The following is a 16,855-nucleotide window of genomic DNA, read 5'->3' on the forward strand; positions in this document are numbered from 1 at the left end:
TGTTGAGGGGGCACGGAACTCTCAAAACATCTTCACAGATGCTTCTGCAATCAGAGCTCTCAATAATCCTCCTCTTTTGTTGTTAAGGGTCTGGTTCTAGCTGGCAATTCATTGCTTTGAGCTCTCTCCATTCCACCACAATATCAAGAAGCAAATCCTTCTGCATGGCCCAGGCTCATCCCACTTCAATGCAAGGCACTTGTTACCTCCTTTGTTAGGAGCACACTAACCACAGGTGCTTCCCCTGCCGACGGGGAGTTCCTAGGACAACCCAGCCCACCTGATCCCCAGCATCTCAAGGTAGCTAGGGCTGCCTGTCTGTGTGCCTGAAGTTGGAGAGCAGGAGCCAAAGAGAGCACATCTCCGTGCTGCCTGTGGCTGGAGCATGTGAGCACGTTGCTGAGGTCCTGGGCTGAAAACCTGGGGTGCAAACGCGCAGCACCCATCATTATCTCGGCAAACAGCAACTGCCAGTGTGTCCAGAACTGCCGGAGCATACAGCTGTGAGGGCACTGCTGACAAACTTGCCGCGCGGGGACAATTAACGATGATGCTCACAAAAAGGCCTCCTCAAGGCTGGCAGCTACGGAAGCGCTTGCCGCAACTGTGAGAAAATACAGTAGTGTGTACATCGGGGTCTGGCAGCACACCTTGCGTGTCTGAAAACCCCTCCCGGCCTCAAAATTCCCACTAACTGCTGTCGTCAAAGGTCACCAGATGCTTCTTCCATAGCATTTAGAGAATAATCAAGGGAGCAGGATGGGAGTGGAGGCACGGGGATGGTGAAGGGTACGGGAACGCTTAAAGACCTGAGGGATCAATAAGCCTGTTTCAGAGCGAGGGCTGCAAGATGCTATTTAAATGACTGTCACTTTATGGAGAGGTTTAAATTCAGCCTGTGCTATCTGCTGACCTACATTGATGCCAGCGCAGCGTTTAGCGCACGTCCCCCTCTCCCTGTGCGGGCCAGCTGCTGTCTGCGGCAACCAGCCACCACCGAGGGGCCACGCAGTGCTCCCAGCTGCGCATCTCCACCAGGCTTCCCAAGCCCAGCGAGGTTCACGCTTGTTTTCCATTAACACGTTGCTCTTTCCCCAGTCCCTTGCCATCAAGGAAACCACTAGCAATTGATTTATCTGTGGTCAGGCTAGAGTGCCATTTATTTGCATCATTTCAGTATTAAAACTGAATACTGAAGGAGAATTTTATTTTTTTTTTGCTGCAGCCAGTTACTGAACACTGCTGGCGTACACACCGCTGCCAACGTGAGAACGGGTCACGGTAACAAAACCCAGCTGTATTGAAGCTGGGAAGAAGTACAGGACCTGGATCGGAGCTTGTGAGGGATCAGCTGGCCAGCTACGAGGCTGCTCGTGACTTCAAGAGAACACCACTGAAGGTGCACTTTTTAAAGAACACTCAGAAACTCTGTTGGCTGAAACATGAAGATCATGAGGATGCACCATCAGATTTTCTTCTGTCGCTTGGCGTGCACTCTGCCTCTGGTTCTTTCTCCTGTTGTTCTGCAGGACGAAGGAACAAGGACCCCCTCCCCTTGCAGGACGAGCTGCTGCCGCTCTCCCATGGGGGCCAGTGCTTCTGGGACCGTGCTGGGGAGCCTGCACCCGGCTGTAGGGGCTCAGACCCAGGACCACGGTGCTGGGATGGCTCCCACTGGGAGCAGACGTGGCCAGCAGGCACCACAGCCAGCCTGGAGCACGCACCCAGCACCTCGTACCACTCAAAGCACAACCCGACTTTCTCTTCCTGAAGAGATGGAGAAAGCCAAGGGCATTTTTTTTTTTTTTTCATCGTTTCCTTCAAATTCAGACAGAATAACTGACCCTTCTTCTTAAAGAAGCTTTTTCTGATGAGCATTTCAATGAAAATCAGGAAGAAGTCAGCATCCCTCTGGTGGGAACCTCCTGTCGGCAGGCAGTGTGGCTGCCAGCTCGTGGCAGGGAAGATGCCGCACCGGGCTGTGCTATGGCCTGTCCTGCTGGTGGGACAGCCTGGCTGGTCCCTCTGATGGGGCCACGTTGACAGTGCAATATGAGGAAGCGAAACAAGACAAAAATAAGCAAGTAAGACTCAGGCTAGACGACAAGGAAATAATTTATTCCCAGGTCCTAGAAAGACCTTGAAAAAATAACAAGGGTGAGGAAATCAACCTCCTAATTTCATTTGGGTAGAGAAAGGAAACCAAAGTGACTCCATCGGACATGGTGGCAGCTGCCAGCTCCTCCTGCCGGGTGCGGGCGGGCAGGGAGTGTGGGGCAGCACCGCGTGGAGCAGCCGGCTCGCTCGGCACTGTGCTCCTCCCGTATTTACAGGTGGGATAGAAATTAAAACGCAAGCGTGCGTGCATGCGCGCTGGGGAGGACTGGCTGGCCGGGGATGGAGAATAACCCGGTGGGAGGGTTGCTAAACACGTACCCTGTCAGACCCCATCTCCTACGGACAGAGCCCTGCTATTGCACAACACTTTTGCTAGAGGAAGGGCCAGCTCCGGAGGGGCGAGGGCACAGCTCTTCAGCCCGGAGGGAAAACACGAACACATTCCTGAGGAAAGAGAGGGCTTTTCTCCATTCTCCTGTGCCGGGGGTCAGGGGCATCACCTGCCTGAGGCGGAGCGGCCAGAGCCGGCACTCGAGGGCCAGCGTGAAGCAGCCTGTTGGCCCCGCTGCCTCCCCAGCATCATCACAGTGAACCAGCAGCAGGCCAGGGTGTGGGTGCCAGCAGTGGGGTGCCTGCCACCTCCTTTGGGGGGGGGGTTGACCGGAGAGACCCTGAGAAGCGAGCAGCTCCCAGTCCCAGCGCGAAAGCCAAGATGTGGATGTGGCAGCCATGGGCAGGAGCAGCCGAGGGCAGGAGCCGTGGCAAAGATGCGTCCTGCCCTTCTGCACTGTCAGGTCTCGTGCTGCAGCCAAAGGACCAACAGCAGCAGCCGGGAAGCAAAACACAGTAAAAAATGAACACGTGTGTACATTTACATTTAAACCTTCTCCAAGGATAGAAAACACTGTCTGTGGCTAAACTAAAAGGACAAACCCAATGACAAGCCCAGGATGTGTCAGGCTTTGGGAGACTTTATCAGTTACCTATCAATGATATAATTGATTTTTTTTCCAAGGGGAACAGATAAGGAGCTGCACGAGCCAGCGTGGCCTGAGAAGCTGCCTGAGGGTGTTGCTCAAAACGCTGCTCAATTTACCCCGGGGGAAGGCAGCAGGCTGGGAAAGCACAGGGAACCGAGTGCTTTCCTCCAGCATCACCTGCAGCCCGAGGAGCAATGGCACATCCCGCCGGCCTCCTCCTGACCTGCCTCTCAAAACCAGAGACTTCATGCAAAGGTGGCCCTGCTGCAGGAGCTTGTGCAGGTTTCTTGTAGGGCACTGTGCCTGGGTGGGGACACTCCAGGTACCCTGAGGTGTCACGGATCCACTGCCCAGCCTGTGCAGCAGTGCCAGAAGGATCTGGCCTCACTAACATGTCCTGGAGATGGCTTTTCTATTGCCAATGGTGATGCTTTGCTGGGCGTAAGCAGGAATTATCCCCCCAAACCACGGTGCTGGGGTTCTCTCATGCCCTATATCGTGGTCCTCTAGCCAGGACACAGCTCTCCCCCACCACTCAAGGCCAGGATGTATGGATGTCCTCCCTTCTGCCCTGCATAGCCTATGCTAGAGCTTGGCTGAGAGCCCTGCAGACCCAGGCCCAGCCTGCCCAGAGGGGCTAGCAGAGCCAACCTGGGGACTACAACTCCACACACCCCTCCAGCATCGCTCCCCAGCACCGCGGCTGCTCCATGGCTCAGGCCACAGCACCGTGCCTTGGCAGCAGGCGGGATGTCCCCGTCCATCGCCAGGGCCATGGGGCACATCAGGACCTCGCAGACAACATCTACCATGCAGGGAGGGAGAGTCCCTTCAAATCACAAGCATCTCTGATAACCACAAGAAAGGTCCAAGAACTGAGAAGTGAAGCAATTGCAGCTTAGAGGTGAGGTGTGTTTTGAAGGGAACTCTAGCGCAGCGGTCCCTCCACGCAGGATGTGACCCCGGAGCCCGCATCCAGCAGGCGCATCCCCACCGCCAATGCCACCGAGGAGCCCACGCGCAGAGAGAAGAAGGACTCCATAAAGCAAGCAAACCTAAGGGAGAAAAAGCTGAACAGAAGTTAAAAGCTTGTTTCCCTCTGCAAGGAAAGCTCTTAAAGAAATCAAAGCACTTCAAATGCTCTGACTCAAGTGACAAAAACAATTTAGACGACAAAAGGCTCCCGGTTTGCTCTTCCTCTCCTGAACTGGGCTCACTGAACAGATCTATTTAAATGATAATTCATGGGGGAGAAACCCCCTCCAAACTCTCTTGAATTAGATTTTCTCTTTCTTAAATTAATGTGTAGTGCTTTAATGGAGACTGGTATTAAGGAGATGACGATGGCCACAGTGGCTCTTTTGGGCACCCCGGCCTCGCCGTGGGGGTGCTGAGGTGCCCCGAACAGGAGGCAGCTGCCAAGGACCACATTGCCTGGTGCTCCCTGGCCCCGTGACACAGCCCCTCTCCGGTGGCCATGGAGCCCGGCCGGAGGCACACACTGTCCCTATGTGGCACCTTGTGGCACCTGATGGCACAGAGCCCCGGTCCAGGAGGTGCCGGGAGCCTCGCGAGGGGTTGGTGGGATGGCTAGGACTCCTCGCTGTCCTCCTCGCCCCTGCGCCCAGCGTAGAGCGCTGCCAGCTGCCGGAAACGTGGCCCCCAGACCCCCAGGTAAGAGAAGTCCTGCTCCGAGCCACTGGACCAGGTGTTGATGGAGCTCAGGGAGGGCACGGGGGAGTCCGAGCCCTCAAAGGCGTAGGTCTGGAACGAGTCGTAGGGTGGCACTGAGAGGTCCTCGTCCGCCTGCTCCACCTTCTTGCAGATATAGTCTCTGAATACGGAGAAGTCCAGGTCTGGGCTCTGCACCCACTGTGGGAGGGCATGGAGCTCGGAGGCTGGGTTTCCACTCGGGACCCCCTCTCCCGGCCCCCCGCCTCCGTCGCCGCCTTTGATCTCACTGAAGTCGTAGAGGCTGCGAAGGGCTGACATGTCATAGGCCTCTGTGTCCTGCTCGCCACCTCCTTCGTCGTTGTATTTGATGACATTGTCCCTCATGTCCTCGTCATCCTCGGATGTCAGGTGGCTTTTGTGGTGCCGCTTCAGCGTGAGGATCAGAAGGACCAGCACTGGGAAAGGAAGAGGTGGTCAGATGGGTGTAGGGTCTTGGGCAAGCTGTGCTCCCATGGGGGCAAGGACCAAGACCACCAGCATGCCAGCCGGCTCCTATCAGCCGCTGAGACAGGAGGGACAGATGGATGAAGGCACAGCTGGACAGACAAACGGATGGATTCTGCAGAAGATGAGGAGGAAAAGGGGGTGCATGAATCACAGCAGCAGCCAAATGTTGGGAGGGTGAATGTGGAGCAGATGGCACAGAGCCTGAGCAACGAGCCGCATATGTGTCCGAGATCATCATCCATTCATCCCATCACCTTTAAAGCACCGATGTGCACTTTATTCGTTTGGGCAATTAGGCAGAAATTTGTTTGCTCTGCGTTGGAAAATGAAACCAGTGTAAAGTGCACCCTGTGGGAAAGGGTTTTCTAAACAGAGACACAGCAGGAGACGGGGAGCCAAGGAAAGGAGACTTCACTCAACAACGCGCTGGCTTCCACAGATGTCCGGACAGCCCTCGGGAGCCAGCTGTGAGCCCGCACCGGCGCCCGAGGACTTTCAGCAGCATCATCCATCAACTGCCCTATGCTAAACCTGAGGGCACTGCAACACCCCTCTCTCAGAGCCCCTTCCCATGCACACACAAGCCCACACCTCCCTTGCACCTTCAAACCGTGCCCCGGTGGCCCAGCACAAGCTTGTGGCTGTGTGTCAGTGGTGGATGAGGATGGAGAGGAGAAGAGACAGGACAGGAGGAGGCCGGGGGGCAGGTGGGCACTCACCAACCAGAATGAGGATGCAAACCAGCAGTGCGATGAGGGCACCGGGGCTCAGCGTGGCTGACACGACGTAGGCTGTGCTGTTGCAGGACTGGATGGCCCCGTTGCTGTCACAGCCACAGATGCGGATGGTCAGAGTCCCCGTGCTGCTGAGGGCCGGGGGGCCACTGTCCACCACCAAAATGGGGAGCAAGTACACGTCCTGCTCCTGGCGATTGAAGCCCACTCTCTGCGTGTGCACAGCAGCCGTGTTGTCTGCAGGGAACAAGTAAACCCACAGCAAAGTCACTCCCATACCACAACCAGCAAGACTCGCAGCGAGGTCCTCCATGCTCTAGACAAACAGGGGTTGATCGTGTTTCAACTCCAGCAACCACACAAAGAGGGAACGGGACCTCCCTCCTCTCCATCAGAGGGGAGCCAGGACCCAGCTCGTGGCTCCCCTGCACCGCAGCCCCACTGCCTGGAGGTGGCCAGCTCTGCTCCAGCACATGCCCCTTCACCAGGCACCTTGGGCTAGCCCGGCGTCTCCCCTGCCAGCTTGCCCAGGGCATGGTGAACCCGACCCAGGAGCAATTGCACATGAGTATCTGAGCTGTGCTGACAAACAACGCAGTTGGAACAGAGAGGAGAAAAAACCTTCCAGAAGACCCTCTGAGAGTGGCACAGAGCAGGAATCAGGATAAAAACCAGTTGCTGACATGGAGACCAGAGTGAATGGGGGTCTGCAGGTGGCACTGAACCTGCAAGAGCACTTACTGCTTCCAAACCCGAGAGCCGCAGGTAAAGGGTCCTGCCTCAGCCGGAGAGCCAAATACTCCCAGGACCCTCTGTAACTTCTGAAGGAGCAGTCAAGAGCTCCTTCCAAGCCTCCCAGCCATCCTCCTCCCCATCTGCTCAAACCCTGCTGTTTCAGGGGCTCAGCCGGCACAGCATAACCCATTACCATCCCATTAACGCGGCCACTTCATGGGCCCCTCCAGGGCCCCGGCGCCAGAGATGAACCCAAGCAGCAGCTGCGTCCAGGCGACCTGGAGGAGGGAGGGGAGGAACAGGGGCTGAAAATCAGCTTGGCTCCCTGCTCCTGTGGGCTACTCGCTGCCAGCCAGCAGCAGAGCCGGGAAGGGATTGAACAGTAGCTCAACGATTGCGGCCGGATGTCAGAAGTCGCTGCCGACTGTCTGCAGTCTTTATCTAATAAAACATAGATTGGCCCGCTCACAGCGAGGTGCTGCTGTCTACAGACTCTCTCCTTATTGCACCTGATTTATGCTGGACTGGCCCCTCTCTGTATCAATCAGCTCTTCGATCGGAAAAGACATCTATTCTAATTCTGGCTCTCGGGCTGCCTGCCACCACGGAAATTGCCGTATGGATCGGGTGCTGCATGGGAGCACACGGGGCACGGCGGGGACAGGAGATGAGCCAAGAGCAGAGCAGAGGGGCAGGCACACGCTGAGCCGCGGGACGGGGAAGATCCACCAGCCAGATAGGATAGGTGACAGATCCCGGAGATGCCACACAGCTGCTCAGGGCTGGGGGCAATGCAGTTGATCTCCCCCCGAGCTGCTCAGGGCTGGGGGCAATGCAGTTGGGACAGAGTCTGCCAGAATGCCAGTGCTTAGCCCTCGCCCAGCTCTGCCAGTACAAACGAGAGGCACAGAGGACATCAGGACTGCTGCAACTGACCCCAGCAAAGGCCAAGCAAGGGCAAGGCTGGTCTCTACTTCAGGGCAGACTGGAAGAGGAGCTGGGGCAGAGGTAAAGCCCATCCAGTGTATGCTGGTGCCAAGCAAGGCAAGGTGCAGCAAGAGCGAGGAAGATGGGCTGTCTGTCCCCAGAAGGGAGGCAGCAGTGCTCAGGCTTGTGCCCAGAAGAGCTCTCAGAGACCAGATTGCTCCTTCCTATCATCAGGTTTCCGGACTCAGCCCACCAGAGTTTTCTATGTTGTCTGAATACAGCCAGAATGGGGAGAACGGAGCCTTTGGCACCCTAGCTGGCGAGAGCTGGGATTCCAGCACAAAGGAGACAGGGAGAAAATCATCTCTCCCAGTTCACCTCAGAGCACAGGTCTGCCTTGAAGAGCTCAGGGCAGGAAAGGCAAGGACACCAGAGAGAAGACCACACCAGCCAGTATTCGGAGGCTGCACTGAATGCCACAAAGGCGATATTCAAAACTAGACCTTATACATCTACACAGAACTGTGCTGCAGGTCACTAGAAAAAAAAAAAAAAACAAACCCACCTCTTCTTTTGTATGTAGCATCTTTTATCCATTAAGGGAATTTTCCAGGTAACTTCACTCATCCCTGCTCACAGCAGCAGACTTCAGGCAGGCAACATCCTCAGGAGCTCAAAGCAAATGCTTGTACCAGTTGATCTGGGGACAGTTTGCCTCAGAAGGAAGATACTGCATGCAATGCCAGCGCTCTGCCTGCAAGGCTGCAGCGCTCAGCACCGACGCGTGCTTCGAGTCAGACGTGACCCGAGTGCCACGGTGTCACCAGCCCGTGGAGGGGGTTGCCCACAGCGGAGAGCACCATCCTTCTGCCCCACACGCGTCACCTGGCTTCTCTGTATGCGAAGCAGGGACCACCGACCCTCTGCCTGGGCAGCCACCCAGTCCTGCATGACATCTGCCACCACGGCTGAGACTTCTGGAGCGGCACGTGGCCCCAGCAGAGAGAAACTCAGTAGAGCTGTCAGGAGGAGCAGGGGAGCACCAGTCCCCTGGGAGGCAGAGTGGATGAAGCAAGTGTGGCAGCCTGCCGGCAGCAGGAGCTGCCTATTGCCTACCAAGGATGAGGTAGGAAAAAAAATAATATTGTTATGCTAATCCTTTGCACAAAGGTAACAAGATCTCATTTGGTGCTGCTCCCTCAGCTTGCTGCAGCATAGCAGGGAGATATAAATAACATTAATGGCACTGTCTCAGCAAGAGGCCAGGACTAACTCCTAGATAGCCCAGCTAAACATAAGCCTCGGGCATCTGGACGCAGTGGAGATGAAGCCACAGGACAAATGGGACAGACCCACTCGCTGTTGAGCACGCAAGGCTCTGGCCCTCAGCCCAGAAAGGTCGTCTTTGCTGGCACCATCACACCAGTCGAGTAACCAGCCTGAGGTCGTGGTCGGATCCTGGCTCGGAGGGTGCCCATGCACAGCCCTGTACCTCCACGGGCTGCTCAGCCCATCTCTGGCCCAGGTCTGATGAAACACAGTGCTTGGGAGCTCCCCCAGCCGCCCGGGCGAGCACCCCTTTAGTGCTACGTAAATACAGGCGTAGCCCCAGCTCCTCACCTCTCTGGAAATGCAGCAGAAGGCTGGCGATACCCTCCTGTTTACAGCCAGCTCCAGCTCCTCTTAGGGACCTGCCACAAGGCACGCTGTATTTTTAGAAGCAGTCTCTAGAAATCAAGGGGAAATACATGTCCAAGTCGCAGAGAGGCAGCCACTGACCTCAGCTCAGTGGAGACTGCTCAGCCAGCATGTCGCACCGCTGAGCCCCCTCACCGCCGAGTGCAGGAAGGAGAAGTATTTCCACTGCTGAACCCACAAAGTCAAAATAAAGCAGCCAGTACTTAAATATAACAGCAGCACGACAGCCAGCTCTGCTCTGAGAAACCTCAGCTCAGGAAGGGGCTGAGGTCTTGCTCTGTAACCCAAAACTCGGCGCTGGGGACAGAGACAAAAATCACAACTACAAAACACTCTTTCAAACATCAAGAAACTACATTTTCTCTCTCGAGCAGCGTGACGTGAGCACTTCCTACAGGAGGGAGATCCACAGGAATGTCATGACTACACCTATGACATTGCTCACCGGGGCTGGGCAGCCCAGACCCCTCTCTGGCAGAGATCAGCCCCCTCCCTGCTGCCCACCCGCTGTGCCCACGGCTCCCCAGGCACCCTGGACTGCTGGTTTCTCTGTCGGGTGTTTACGCCCCTGTTACTTGCAAACTTCTGTGTTCCCTTCTGAGATACTCCAGAAAAAGCAGTGCTGCTACCACGCAATGTACTCTGACCATAGAAGTGAAGAAAATTCTACCCGGATCCAGGAAATTGTATCCTGGAAAATGCATCCAAAGCAACTTCCTGCAAAACGACGTAATTTCTCTTGGTGCAGTTGTTTCTTTACACACAGCTGACCCAAGGCAGTTGCTTCAGGATGCGTGCCTTGGCGTAATGTGTTTGTATCGGCACAGCCTGAGTCGTAGCAAAGAAAAACCAGGCAGGCCTGGCCCTGCAGCCTCTCGTGCCTCTTCCTCTGTAGCAGCTTTCTGCTAAGTCCATTTTTGGGGTCACAATGGAGCAATGTTTCCCAGGAGGTGGTAAGGAAACTTGAGCAGACGTTAATCCACAGCTTTCCGGCACAGACGGGTTTGGATCTCCACACTTATCTTTTCCTGCCCAGTCCTCGCAAGGTTGCACTTCGTGCTGGGGTCACACCACTCTAAGGCTTGTGCCATGTGTTCTCTGAAGCCCCAAGCCAAACCATTTACCATCATTGCCGTCTTGCTACACAAACTGACATCTCCTCCGCAGGTTTCCTATGCCACCCTCTCCCTGACCACAGTGATGTTATCCTGTGTTGGATCATCCACCTTGTGTGTGTGATGGCCAGGAGACAGCACCTCTGCCTGCTTGAGGAGCAAGTCACCAGAAAAGGCAGAAAACAACGTGGAACCAGTCAATATTGCTCTAAGAGGAAAGTTTTGGAATGCAATATACTCTGGTAGCAGTGTAACATCACAAGGAATAAAAAAATAATTAAGTCTCAGACTCCCTCTCCAAAGAGGATCTTGGCAGCTTCAAAGACAGAACTAATAAATCCTTCTCATAACTCAATCTTGAACAGTGCTAGGAGAGCAGAAGGGAGGAAGCTACCTCCAGTTTGGATTTTGACATCCCTGCCCTCTCCCACACTCCCAGGGCTACACAAGCATCTGCTTTTCCCTTCTCTGGCAGTTGTTCTGCAGCCCCGGTGCCCAGGCACACCAGCTCTGGGGAGGTGCAGATGGTTCCTGGCCAGGCCAGTGGCCATGCTGCTGCTAGAGCTGCCCAAAAGGAGCAGACGGGCCCCAGACGGGTGCAGCTGGTAGGAGAATAATCCCATTTTTCCCTTTTTCCTCTTCCTTCTCCCAAGTTCTCTGGGTCCCAGGCCATGGCACCACTGCTGCTCATTTACCTTTCGCTCAGCCCCCGCGGAGATTTGATGCTCTTTTTCACCCCCTGTCAGATCAGCATCTGGGCTGCTTGTGCTGAGAACGGCATCTCCCTGTGGGGCTGGAGGAGGCTTCCTCTTATCCTGAGGCAATCCTCAAATCCTAACATTTTGCTTTTGATTGTTACGATTTTCAGATCTTCTATCACCCATTACATGCTCTTAATGAGACCTGCAGAGAGTTCAGACATCTGCTTGCCTAGCCCTTGAGCTCTGGAGTCAGTAGCTCCATGTGTCGCTCCATATTATCTAGCACCCCTTCCAGGTTGCTGGGCTTGGATGCTTTCTACCATCCCTTCCAACACAATTAGCATTTATTGGAGAACATGGTTTCAGGCTTTAATTGCCTTTGATCCTTCTGTAATCAATTTTCTCAGGCCAGAAAGACCCACAAAAAGGTGAGTTAGGAGGCAGAGGATGGTGAATGCCTTTGGAATGGCACCAATTGGACCTGGGTGAGATCAGCTTTTCCAATTCTATCTCTTCCTTTAGGCACTTCATTTGCTGGGCATCTCCCTTCTGGATGGGGGTCGTCGTTACCACACATGACATTTATTCCTTGTCTGATGAATTAGGAAGTGCTTGAGCACTCCCTTGGACAGAACAAAAGCAAGGCAAGAGAGATGCCAGTAGGAAACAGCGCTGTTTCCAAAATCCCAACTCCTGCAAAGTAGCTATAATTCAGCTAATGCAAGGTCTCCTGCAGCGTCACCTTTTGCTCTTGTAGCTCTGACCCAGAGCATCAGAGCCCGGGCAGCGCTGTGTGCCGCTGGGAGCTGCCGAGCAGGGCTGCAGGTGTTAACTGCAGGCCCTTGGCAAGGGCCAGCCCCACGCCGTGCAGTTTTGGCTGCGAAGGGCGCTGACCCAGCAGCGTTTGGGCAAGCGGCAGCCTCCTGACTGTGTCCTGGCAGAATTCGGCTGCAGCAGACCTGCCCTGTCACCATACGTCCACTTACTAGGAGGTACTCACTCCACAAGCTCTTCATCTGATGGACGGGCTGCCCCATCGAGCACCCTGGGCTTTCCCTAAAACCCTCACAGGCTTCCTCCATGCTGCCCAGGAGGAGCCCTGGAAGAGCCTGGGAAGCACTCGATGTCCTCTCCTGCCTGGCTGTGCTCCCACCCGTGCAGCAGGGCTCTGTACTTTAACACTTATCCCACTTTCCTTCTGCTTCTCCAGCCTCCAGCAGGGTCAGTTTTGCCATCATGGTGCCTGCTCAAGCATCCGAGCCCTCGGACATCTCATCCATCTCCGTAGCCACCAGGCACCCCACCTACCAGCCCTGCCGCAGCCGGGTGCTCTTGTCCTGCCTGATGAACTCTAACGGGGGCATTCCCGAGGAGATGCTGGTCCCTGCCATGCTGAGGACAAGTCTCCCTCCTGAGGTGGCTTTCTCCTGCCTTGCAGGAGCCGAGGGAAGTAGGTGCGAAGCAAAAGAGAGAAGAAGGATTTAAGCAAGAGCTTAGTGAATCCATCTGTGCTGACATCCATCAGTGTCACTCCTTGGCTGCAAAAGCAATATTTATAAATCACGTTTCAAAACTGGCTACAAATTTGTACAAAGAAACAGATGGGCTGGTGGTAGCAGTTTGTCACCACTGATATTTATATGGAGGAGTAGAGACAAGTGTGAGAGGGGTGAACGCACGTGAGGGAGGCAAGGGGGGGACAAAGGAGGATGCAGCAAGGGAACCCAGGGGAGCAGGGGGCGAAGGTGAGCCCACCCAGGGTGCTCAGTGGGCTGGAGAAACCGTTGGGAGGGAGAAATCAAAGGAAGGGAGATGACACCAAAACGCACACCTATATTAGAAATGAGGGGTGCCTCCATCTGCACAGGCAGCCGCCTCCTCTCGCTGTGGAAGACAGCACTGCTTGGCAATTGGGAGGGTCTCCAAACACCCTGGGAATAACCCTGCAGGAACAGCATTTGTTTTCCCGAGAACAGAAGGCGGGAGGGTGATGCCAGCTTCTACTCATTTTATGCAGTGTTGCACCACATGCAAAGTTTGCGAGATCGTTTAGCAGGAAGGATTACCCCGTGCAACGGGAGCCTCGGCCCACTCAAGAGAGCAGCAGCTCTGGAAGAGATGGCGGTGTGTGAGGCTACGTCCTGCACCCTCCTGCAACCCCAGCTCTCGGGTTGCTGCTGGTGAACCCCGGCTGAACAACCAGGGGGTGACCCCCACACAGCGCCGGGCAGCGAAGCAGCCCCCCCTGAGCTCCAGCCACCCTTGCCAGACAGGAGGAGGAGCAGTGATGGCTCTGGGATCACAGCCCAGCCGTAGAAGACATCCCGGCTCAGAGCAGGGACGGCCACAGGGCCCTCGGAGCTTCTGGAGAGGACAGACACTGGGGTGTAACTCAGCACGTTCTTATTGGGTCCTTCAGAGGAAGCGAAGGAAGTTAATCGCTGGGCGTGGGGCAAAATCTTGCAGAGGATTAAAGCTTGCTTACATGGTAAGAAGCAAAGGTCTTGTGAACAGCTGCCCCATGAGTGCAGGGGGGGGACTCGGGTCAGGGACAGCTGCACTTTTTAGGACACACAGCAATATCCGTCCTTCTACGGTTATATCTGAAGCTTATTGCTGCAAGGTGCATCCTGACTATCCCTAATAACGCTGAAACAAACTGAGCAAGCAGGATCTTACATCAGCAGAGGGTTCCTCTGATAAGCTCAGAACAAACTCAATCAGACTTTTGACAGATGAAACTGCAAAAGCAGAGAAAAAAATGATTTAAAAAACCCCAGAAAATAAAGCTAAGAAGCATTTCAATGTGGTCTGCTGGCTTCCATCTGTGCTGGCCCCTTTGATAACACATCTGGCTGGAGAAGATTCCAGTATCTGCAAGGGTCCCTGCTGTACATACCACTGCAATTAGCCCCTAAATTCACCCAAAGCACCAGTCAAAAATAGGAAGCAGCCTGATAACTATCTCTCTGGGTTGTTAGTGCCCACACAAATGCAGCGTGACCTTCCAGTCCGCAAAACCTGCACCCTGGTTAGAGCAGCAGGTGGGGACCGAGTCCTCGGGAGCTGCTCAGCCCAGAGGTACAAAGAACCCCAGAGCTTCCCAGAGGAACAGACAGGCCCTGCCCAGCTGCATTTCCCAAAGGATAGGATGAGCCTCAGGAAGCACAGAGGGATCCAGCTCTGCTGGCCACGTCCCAGGTAACCCTTACTGGCTGCTGAGTGGCTCTGCCCACCCACACGGCAGCTCCAGGATTTACCTTGGAGAGGGATAAATCCTAATGCTCAAAATGGGAGCGTGTTCATCTGTAAATCCACATCATCTCCTTGCCTGCGGGCAGGTTGAAGATTTCACATCAAGAAAGAGACCGAGAGCCCTGAAAACATCAAAGGCTAACCAGACAGCATGAGAGGAGCTTTGGACCTGTCTGCAGCAGAGAAGAAAGCTGGCAGAGCCTCCTTGAGGAAATCCAAACTGCTAGCTGACCAATTCCACCATTTCAGGTTGACGAGGAGCCTTGCAGGGTGCCCAAAGCATCCTGAGCTCCATCCAGCACAGATGGACCGTAAGCCCACAGCCCCATCTGCCTCCCCAGGACCAGCTGTGCAGCTCAGCCTGGAGGCTGCAGGACTTACCCTTAATATCCAGCAGAGAAAAATGGTGGTTGTTGGTGGCTTCAGGTGCCAGCGTGAAGTAGAAACGATGGCCACTCTGAGGCTCATCACGGTCCACAACGCTTATTGTCTGGATCAGCTGTAGGGAGAAAGGAGAGGTGAGAATCAGTCGTGCCTCTGCAGCTCCTTCACAGAGTCTGGGCCAGCAGAGCATCACCACCTTCTGCCACAGTGAGGGATGAGCCTTTGCCCCTGTAGACAGGCTTAGCTGTAGGACACCGGCAAAGTGGCTCCCAGTGTGATGGCAGCTGCGTGGGAAGGTGTTCGGGCAGAAGGGGAAGGTCAGGCAGGCTGGCACTGGTCCAGAGCACTGCTCGCAGCACGAGACGGCTGCAGGTGCTGATGGACACTCACAAGAAGGGCTGGGGGACACCCGCTACCTGGCCTGGCTTGGCATCCTCACACACAGCAGCTTCGTAGGGGGTGGCAAGCTCGGGTGGGTTGTCGTTCACATCCAGGATACGGATACGGAGAGAAGCTCTCGATACCTGTGAGTGATTATCTGAAACAAAAAAAGAAGCAGAGCCTCAGCAGGAAGTGCCATCTGCTGCTAGCAGGGAGCAAACCCTCCTTGACTTTGCTTGTCCAGAGGCCACCGCAGCTCCACACCTCTGCCCACCTGTGGCACACACCGTCTGTGGGCCTGTGGCACCCACAGAGCATCGCTCAGCCTCAACACTCTTGTTTTCCAGTAAAGAAACCCAACTGCTGGGCTGCGTACCAAGGACTCCCAAAACACTGCTGTTGGTCTGATCTACCCCTGGGAAAGCTGAGCAGCCCCGAGCAAGTCCCCATGATCAGGGTCAGTCACCACCGACGAGCATCCATGCTACAGCTAGAGAGCATCAAGAGGGGACAAGCAAATTCAGATGCAAGAACATCCCACCCTGGCTCAGATCCTGACCCTTACACCCCAGGGGCTACCAGCAACAGCTGAGAGGCGAGCCAGCAGAGCCAGGGGGTGAAAGAGCTGGGACCAACTAAGAGCACAGGGTGGTGGAGAAATCTGCCACCTGCACCTCCACTGCACCCAGGTGAGGTGGGGCTGAACGCTCCCTTGTCAAGGCAGGAAGATCTAGGGCAGCTCCATCAACCCCGCACTCGCCAGGGGGGCTCGCAGTGGTCCAGGGGGCTTGCAGCCCACTCCCCTCCTTCAGGGGCACGTGGAGCCGCTGGTGATGCTCCAGGCTTGCTCTGCACATGGGACGGAGATTGCATTTACAGCTCCGCTCACTGCAGTGCCGCTCTACCCCACAGCACGCACCGCAAAGGTACATTGAGCTCTCGCTATAAGATTATAAATCGCTCTGGAGGGCCTAATGTTTTCTGAAGCACCTCGTGTGCTTCCAGCAATGAGAACTCCCTCGTACTCCATCTCCTTTGTTTTACCCAGAGGTTGCAACTGTGACAGACCCGATGCCTCTCTCCTCGCTCGGGCAGGAGCTCTGCTGCCTGTTTGTCTATAAAATTAATGCTGGCCCCCGCAGATCAGGTGGGGGAGGACCCAGGGGAGAGGAGATTTAGCGTTCCTCCATAATTAGCTAGGAACCTAAGTCCCCTCCCCAGAGCTGCCTTCACCCCATTCTCGCGTTATCACTCCTTCTCACCCAGACCAGCTGCTCTGGTGATTAGATGGTTGTTTTCGGGGGAGGGAGGCAGAAGTCGTGACTAAAAGCCTAGAACGATGTGTTATTTTAAAAGGCATGTTGGTGCAGTGAAATAAACTGCAATTGCTTTCGGGGAGAGAGGAAAGGGGAGGTAGCAGGGAGCCCAAGGGAGATGGAGGGGTGTGCTTGATGCCCACTGGGGCCACAAACAGGAGGAAAAAGGGTTCAATTCCAGCAAGAAGGAGGACGACAGCATCTCATTACCCCCTCCTCAGCCCACAGAAAGATGGATAACCACCCCTGCTGCTCAGCTCTGAAGCAAGCTGGCATTGCCCTGGAGGCACTGCCAGAGAAAGGGAGAAAAAGAAGGGAGGAAGAAGCAGC

The 16,855-nt window shown here is 55.1% G+C and overlaps 1 protein-coding gene across 1 annotated transcript in view; it reads right to left on the reverse strand.

The window, feature by feature from the left end:
- Positions 1–4,401: 4,401 nt before the first annotated feature.
- CDH22 (cadherin 22) overlaps positions 4,402–16,855 on the reverse strand; it is a 53,319-nt gene continuing 40,865 nt past the window's right edge. The window contains exons 8-11 of the mRNA XM_074157370.1: positions 15,245–15,366; positions 14,826–14,943; positions 5,999–6,250; positions 4,402–5,227 (exon numbers count right to left, since the gene is read on the reverse strand). Coding sequence (XP_074013471.1) covers positions 4,689–5,227; positions 5,999–6,250; positions 14,826–14,943; positions 15,245–15,366 — 1,031 coding nt within the window. The 3' untranslated portion in view covers positions 4,402–4,688. The remainder of the gene's footprint in view (positions 5,228–5,998; positions 6,251–14,825; positions 14,944–15,244; positions 15,367–16,855) is intronic.

Source organism: Numenius arquata, chromosome 12, assembly GCF_964106895.1.
Source record: "Numenius arquata chromosome 12, bNumArq3.hap1.1, whole genome shotgun sequence".
Classification (NCBI taxonomy): Eukaryota; Metazoa; Chordata; class Aves; order Charadriiformes; family Scolopacidae; genus Numenius; species Numenius arquata.